The sequence below is a fragment of the Mus caroli genome, chromosome 11 (assembly GCF_900094665.2).
Source record: "Mus caroli chromosome 11, CAROLI_EIJ_v1.1, whole genome shotgun sequence".
Lineage (NCBI taxonomy): Eukaryota > Metazoa > Chordata > Mammalia > Rodentia > Muridae > Mus > Mus caroli.
The window spans coordinates 82291126-82299183 of NC_034580.1; the positions used below are offsets into that span (position 1 = coordinate 82291126).

The 8058-nt window shown below is 43.0% G+C and overlaps 1 protein-coding gene across 1 annotated transcript in view; it reads right to left on the reverse strand.

Moving 5' to 3' along the window:
• Nucleotides 1-8058, reverse strand: part of Prr11 (proline rich 11) — a 17326-nt gene that overhangs the window by 1022 nt on the left and 8246 nt on the right. Inside the window, exons 6-9 of the mRNA XM_021175939.2 lie at nt 6391-6489; nt 5691-5806; nt 4199-4258; nt 3999-4095 (exon numbers count right to left, since the gene is read on the reverse strand). Coding sequence (XP_021031598.1) covers nt 3999-4095; nt 4199-4258; nt 5691-5806; nt 6391-6489 — 372 coding nt within the window. The remainder of the gene's footprint in view (nt 1-3998; nt 4096-4198; nt 4259-5690; nt 5807-6390; nt 6490-8058) is intronic.

Below are 8058 nucleotides of genomic sequence, written 5' to 3' on the forward strand. Positions count from 1 at the left end.
CTCTGTAGACCAGGCTGGTCTCAAACTCAGGTTATCCACCTGCCTCTACCTCCCAAGTGCTGGGATTAAAGGTGTGCGCCATCACGCCTGACCTCTTTAACAATTTTTACTACATATCTTCCTACTAAGTGGGTTTGGGGTTTTTGTTGTTGTTATATTGGTGCCTGTTTCCACGATTCCCAGCACATTGCACAGTTATGGGGTAAGGCAAGGGTAGCAGGGTCCCAGGCTAATAGAGAAAGGAAGTGCCTAAGGCCTCTGTGAGTCGCCTCCCTTTATTTCATGCTTCTGCTCCATGGGAAGAAGGAACTACAGTGTTCAAAGCCACAAGTCCAGCAAACCCAAGTCCCAGCATTCCGGCAGAGGAGGCAGAAGATGGCTTTGAGTCACAGATTCAGCAATACAGGAGATCAGGAAGATGACTAGGCAAACTGGTGTGGAAAAGATGCTGTTCAAATGGCTCACCTAAGCAGGCGACAATGACAAAGATGTCCAACCTTTCCCTGTTAGTGCACAGCACAGCCTGACTCCCAACTCATCCTCATCTATGGCCTCCATCAAACTCTCTAGAGACAGCCTTGCTGTCATTTGTCAGCTTGTTTTACAGGCCATTGGGCCCCTCAGAGTGGGACACTTAAACATGCTGTTCTTTTGTTGCCTTGGACATTCTCTTCTCTGACATTTATGGTAGGATAACCATCTCTCTGTTACTTCCTATTCATTCTTTAAATGTCTCTGCCAGAACCATCATATAAGGAAATATTCTGGGCTAGGCCATCTAGTCTAGATCATATCCTGTTATGGGCTTCAACAAACCCCTTATTCCTTTCCTTAATAGTACTTACTATGGAATGAGACAATAAGGGATTCTTTGATTCACTTCTATATTTTCCACTGGACTGAAAGGTTTAAGACAGCAGATCTGGAGCTGGAGAGATGGCTCAATGGTTAAGAATACTGACTACCTGATACAGCTGTCTCCTGAGAGGCTCTTCCAGATCCTGACCAACACAGATTCGATGCTGGCAGCCAACCATCGGACTGAGCACAGGGACCTCAATGGAGGAGTTAGGGGAAGGACTGAAGGTGCTGAAGGGGCCTTATGTGGCATCCATGGGAGGAGAGACCCTTGGTCCTGTGAAGGCTTGATGCCCCAGTATAGAGGAATGCCAGGGTGGTGAGGCAGGAGTGGGTGGGTGGCTGGGGGAACACTCTCATAGAAATAGGGGGAAGGGGGATGAGATAGGGGGTTTCGGGTGGAGGGTGGGGGAACCAGGAAAGTGGATAACATTTGAAATGTAAATAAATAAAATATCCAAGTTAAAAAAAAAAAAAAAAGAACACTGGCTGCTCTTCTAGAGGTCCTGAATTCAATTCCTAGCAACCACAATGTGGCTCACAATTATCTATAATGGGATCTGATGCCCTCTTCTGGTGTGTAAGCATACATGCAGACAGAGTACTCATACATTAAAAAAAATACATACGCCTTTAATCCCAGCACTGGGGAGGCAGAGGCAGGTGGATTTCTGAGTTTGAGGCCAGCCTGGTCTACAAAGTGAGTTCCAGGACAGCCAAGGCTATACAGAGAAACCCCGTCTCAAACAACAACAACAACAACAACAACAACAAAACCAAAAAAACAAAAAGACAAGCAGATCTGTGTCTGCCTTTGTTAACCATTCTAATCCTGGTATTCTAGTACAGTGTTCTCTAAAGGAAATTAAATCATCAAACACTCATTAGCAAAGGGGAAATGTAAAAACGGTGTTTTTATTCTCTTCATAGAATTTGATAATACCAAATAACTAAAGCATTTGCAAAGCAGACAGAATGAAAACTTATCACTCTCTGATTTGTTTGCTGTCTTTTTTGCTTGCCTTTGTAGTGCTGGAAGCTGAACAGAGGACATCCTGCATGCTAGGTGGAGAAGGGCTTTATCACTGAGCTCCAGGCTCTTTTGTCTTCTTAATTTGAGACAGCAACTCACCGTTGGGGTTCAGGAGTTGCCACACAGGCCATGCAAACACTGGTCCCACTAAGCAAGAATAGTTTATTGAATGCACACCCAAGACTGAATGATCAGGACCACAAAAAAATGACTTGGGCGCCTAACTGTGATAAGAGTTTGTTCTTAGGGCAGGCTTTTTACAGGAAAAACCAAGTTCAGAAGAGAAACCCTGAAGAAGTTCAGAAGACGTTGTGACTAACCAGACAAAGTAAAGTGGGGTAAGAGGGGTGGTGGACAGCACTGTAAGACAGCAGAGCATAAGTAATACAACCTGAGGGTTAGGACCTTTTAGGAGAATTTTCCACTGTCAGATATGGATATTTACTGTGGGAAGCAGAGTCTGAGAGCAAAATGGAGACCGATTACAAAATGGCCACATTTATGTTAAAAGGAGCAGGCCTCAACACTCAGTAAGCTACACAGCAAGCCTTCAAGATAATCTGTAGTCTCTTCCTGTCTCAGCCTCTCAGGTATGTTAAGTGTGTACTAACAAGACAGGCTTTTTTGTTTGTATTTTGAAGCTCCTAGCTGAAATCAGGGACTCAGTATATATCCCAGGTTGGCCTTCAAGTGGTGATCCTCCTGCCTCTACCTTCCAAGTACTAGGATGGAAGGTGTGTACTGCCTGGCTTGATTTATTATTATCAATTAAATTTTTTTTCTTTTGTTTTCAAGACAGGGTTTCTTTATGTAGTCCTAGCTGTCCTAGAACTCACTCTGTAGACCAGGCTGGTGTTGAACTCAGATTTCTGCTTTCCTCTGCCTCCCAAGTGCTGGGATAAAAGGTATGTGTCACCACTGCCCAGCTATGTTTAATTTCTTTCTCTCTTTCTCTCTCTCTTTCTTTCTTTCTTTCTTTCTTTCTTTCTTTCTTTCTTTCTTTCTTTCTTTCTTCCTTCCTTCCTTCCTTCCTTCCTTTCTTTCTTTCTTTCTTTCTTTCTTTCTTTCTTTCTTTCTTTCTTTCTTTCTTCCTTCCTTCCTTCCTTCCTTCCTTCCTTCCTTCCTTCCTTCCTTATATCTAAGTACACTGTAGCTGTCTTCAGATGCACCAGAAGAGGGTGTCAGATCTTATTACGGATGGTTGTGAGCCACCATGCGGTTGCTGGGATTTGAACTCAGGACCTCTGGAAGAGCAGTCAATGATCTTAACCATTGAGCCATCTCTCCAGCCCTATGTTTAATTTCTTTTCTTTTTTCTTTTTTTTGGTTTTTCGAGACAGGGTTTCTCTGCATAGCCCTGGTTGTCCAAGAACTCACTTTGTAGACCAAGCTGGCCTCGAACTCAGAAATCCACCAGTCTCTGACTCCCGAGTGCTGGGATTAAAGGCATGTGCTACCATGCCCGGCCTATGTTTAATTTCTAAACTACGTGAATGTACTCATGAGTACTCCAGAGGCCAGAACTGTCAGATGCCCTAGGAGTCAGAGTCACAAATGATTGGGAACTGCCTTCTATGGATGCTGGGACTCCAACTCACAGTACGCACTCTTAACTGCCATACACTCTCCAGCCCCTGTTAGTATTAATTATTGTTACTAAGAGAGCTACATGATGACTCACACTTTTAATCCCTGAACTTGAGAGGCAGAGGCAGGTGGAACTCAATGAGTTTGAGGCCAGCCTGGTCTACAGAGTGAATTACAGTACAGCCAAGGCTACATAGAGAAACCCTGTCTTGAAAAACCAAGAGAGAGTGAGAGAGCGAAGAGAGCAAGAGAGCGAGAGAGTGAGAGCTACTTTCTTAAAGTAGTGGATCATACCTACTATCCTAAAAGCTGACCCAGGAAGACTATGAGCTAGAATCAAGTACCTTTGATTCTAAATAAATTAGCTTATTCTCCCTCCCTCTTTTCCTCCCTGCAGTGCCTGGCATTCTGGGCCCTCATGCATGCCAGGCTACACTCTCAGCACTAATAGAAATTATTTTTCAGGCTAATGAACCAGAGGACTTAGGATTGGATTTTCGGTTTTCCAACACAGACTTACCTGAAACTTTCTCCTTAAGGCCCGAGTCATGACAGGAGTGAGTCCAGTTCCTGTATCCATGTTTTCTTTATTGTTCAGAGGGGTCCCACCCGGGCTCCTGTGAAGAAGAACAGAGCTGGGTTTTATTTTTTATTCCCACGTTCCCAAGTGACTTGGGAAGCACGGGGGTGTGGGGTGTGGGGGGGGGAGAGGTGTCTTACCTTTCTACCTGGACTTTTCTCAGCAGCTTCCGGAGGTCCATTTGGCTTTTCCCAGGAGTGCTGAGAATAAAGACATAAACATTAAACCTTCCAGACCTCACCACTTCTAAACCAGGTCAATTTTATAGTCTTTTTTTTTTTTCTTCCTACATTAAGAAAACAATAGATTGGGTGGTGTCAGCCCATGCCTTTAATCCCAGCACTTAGGAGGTACAGACAGGTAGATCTCTATGAGTTCAAGGCCAGTCTGGTCTACAGAGTAAGTTCCAGGGCAGCCAGAGCTACACAGAGAAACCCTGTCTCGAAACAAAACAAAACAAAAACAAAACAACAATAATAATGATGATGGTGACAATAATAATATAATAAAATAATAATAATAATACAAGAAAATAGCAGCAGATGCAGCTTAAGATCATATACCATATAGCCATTCTTTCTTCTACCCATGTAGCTCAGGCTGTTCTGGAATTCACTATATAGACCAGACTGGCTTAGCACTCGGTCACCACCTGCCTCTGACTCCCAAGTGCTGGAATCAAAGGTGTTTAGAGTTTATTTCAGCATATTGTTTAAGGAGGGGTGCACGCAGAGCATTGTGGTACGTGTTTTTAATGCTATTACTCAGGAGGCAGAGGCAGGTGAATCTCTGAGTTCAAAGCCAGCCTGGTCTAGGGCTACATAATGAGATCCTGTCTTAAAGTGAAAGGAAAAAAGTAATCAGACTCAGTCCATCCTGAAGGAAAGGACTGATAGGCCACTGGTGCACAGACTAGCATAAGGGATCTGGTTACACTGTACCCAAAGTCAGGAGGCAGATGAATGAAATTTAAAAATAAAAAGTAGTCAGGCAGCGGTGGTGCAGGCCTTTAATCCCAGCACTTGGGAGGCAGAGGCAGGCGGATTTCTGAGTTCCAGGCCAGCCTGGTCTACAGAGTGAGTTCCAGAATAGCCAGGGCTACACAGAGAAACCCTGTCTCAAAACACCCGCCCCCTAAAAGAAAAAGTTAAAAATAGGCCAATAAGGGTTCAGTGGTTAAGAGCACTGACTGCTCTTCCAGAGGTCCTGAGTTCAATTCCCAGCAATCACATGGTGGCTCTCCACCATCTGTAATAGGATCTGATGCCCTCTTCTGGTGTGTCTGAAGAGACTCACAGTGTACTCACACACATAAAATAAATAAAAATTAAAAAAACAAAAACAAAAAAAAAGGCCAGAAAAGGGCTGGCCTCACGGTGAGCGGTTTCAGTGGATAAGGACCCCTTGCTCTGTGAGCCTGATGGCCAGTGTTTGATCTCTCAGAATCCATGTGGCCGTGAGAAGAGAGAACCAACTCCACAAAGCTGTCTTGTGACATCCATACAAGGGCAGTGGCTTGTGTACATTCTCCCCAACCCCCAACATACACACACAACAATAAATTACATTTAATTTTTTAAGAAAATCGCATTTTAAGTAGCAGTAGAGAACAATGTGTAATTCCTTACTTACATTAAGACATTTTTAATTCGAGGTGCTGACACCCTGGAGTTAGGTTTCAGAGTAACACGTTGTAGATCAGAGACAGTAACTAGTGGAGTACGTTCCTCTGGTGGTGATGGTACAAGCTTTAATTACAAAATAAGACATTAAAGATACATATTAAAACACCATTCTAACGTAAACACACCAAAACAGCAAATATTTTGAAAACCAGAGTGTTAGTTTTCTATGATTCAACTCAATTTTTATTTCTAAGGTTCAAAGGCTCTCTTTCATCCTCCCCCTTTCTCTCAGGTTTTACTAGCTAAGATGCCATTGGTTAGATCAGGTTGGCCTGATACTTACTATGATGTGGCCTTGAATTCAAACAAATCCTCATGGCTCAGTCTAAGTGCTAAGATTACAGGTGTGAAGCGAGACAGAAGCCAGGCAGTGGTGGCACGCGCCTTTAATCCCAGCATGTGGGAGGCAGAGGCAGGCGGATTTCTGTGAGTTCAAGGCCAGCCTGGTCTACAGAGTGAGTTCTAGGATAGCCAGGGCTATACCCTGTATGAAAGTAAATAAATAATGTAAGGTGGAAAGCAATAGAGTGAGACACCCTAAATTAACCTCTGACCTCCACTCATGCCTTCACAAACACACAAATATGACACATATGCAAAACATCCCAAAAGGAAGCAGGCTCTATGTAGGCTCACTGACGTCTTACCTTCTTTCTTTCGTCAACACTCTGTGTCTTTTTTAATTTCACAGTGAGTAGATCTTTAACTGTTATATGCATGGGTCCATCTTTCTTTAATGGTTCAACCTTAAAATACATGAAATTGGGACCAGGACATCTAGTGAGATTCAAATCCAAGTCTACTTTGTAACGACTCAAGATTGGAAAGTTAACTTGCTATTGTTATTTATTTTATTTTTTCCTTCTCCTTTACCATAATTTTTGGGACAGGGTATTGTTATGTAGTCCTGCCTGTCCTAGTACTCCATGTGTAGCTTAAACTGGCCTCAAACTCATGGTCATCCTCTTGCCTCCGCTTCCAAGTGCTGGGATTATAGCAATGCACCACTGTACCCATCTAAAGTTAACCCTTTCCCCCCGCTTTTTTTTTTCTTTGTTTAAGATTTATTTATTTTATGTATGTGAATATACTGTAGCTGTCTTCAGACATGCCAGAAGAGCCACCGTGTGGTTGCTGGGAATTGAACTCAGCACCTCTTGAAGAGCTCTTAACCACAGAGCTATCTCTCCAGCCCCTAAAGTTAATTCTTATATAACCTTAGGGATTAATCACATTTTGTCTGAGCAAGTAAGAATGATGGGTGTGGATGGGTGTGGGTGTGTGGGGTGGTGCCAGAGTACCTTAAAATGTTCTTATTTGGAGTGGAGAGATGGCTCAGTGGTTAGGAACACTTACAGAAGACCTGAGTTCTGTCTCCAGTACCCATGACTCACTCCAGTTCCAGGGGATCCAGCACCTTCTTCTGACCTTTTCATTCACCAAGCATGTACACGGTACACAGACATACACATCAGACAAAACATCCCTTCACAGAAGACAAAATATTTTAAATTTAAAAAAGTGTTTCTGTATTTTAATATATATGAATGTTTGGACTGTACGTATGTCTGGTACCCTTGGAGACTACAAGGGATGTCAGATCTCCTGGAACTGGAGTTATAGATAGTTGTGCCCTACAAAGTTGGTGCTAGGAACCAAACCAAACCCTAGCAAGTGCTCTTAACTGCTGAGCCATTTTTCCAGCCCCTCCACACACCAGAACTTTCTTTTCTTTTTTCTTTGTAGTTTTGTTCTCAGACTAGGTTCAAATACAAAATATAGCCATAAACTCACCATATATCCAAGGATGACCTTGAACTCTTGGTCCTCCTACTTCTGAACTGCTAGGCTTAGATATGTGTTCTAGAGTTGGGACTAAACCTTTCAAAATACACAATAAGTGGAGCAAGGAATGTATACATCACACACACACGTATATGTATGTATTAGTATGTGTTTATATGTGTGTATGTATGTATATAAGGTGGACTATAGTCCAAACTCCCCTAGAAGCTGAAGGAAAAGATCACAAGTTAGAGGCCAGCCTGTGCTACATACTGAGTTCTAAGCCTGTCTTGGTTATATATAAAGATCCTGTTTCAAAGAACAAACAAACCAAAAATTGCCAACAACATAAACCTAAAATAAAACAAAGGAAGGAAACCCAATAATTACATTGGTGTGGTGACATATGCCCATAATGCCACCTTCTCAAAGGCTAAGCGGGATTGCTTGAGCCTACTAGTTCAAGGCCAACTTGGGCAACACAATGAGACTACATCTAAAAACAAAAACAAGCCCCCCCCCCCCCCCCC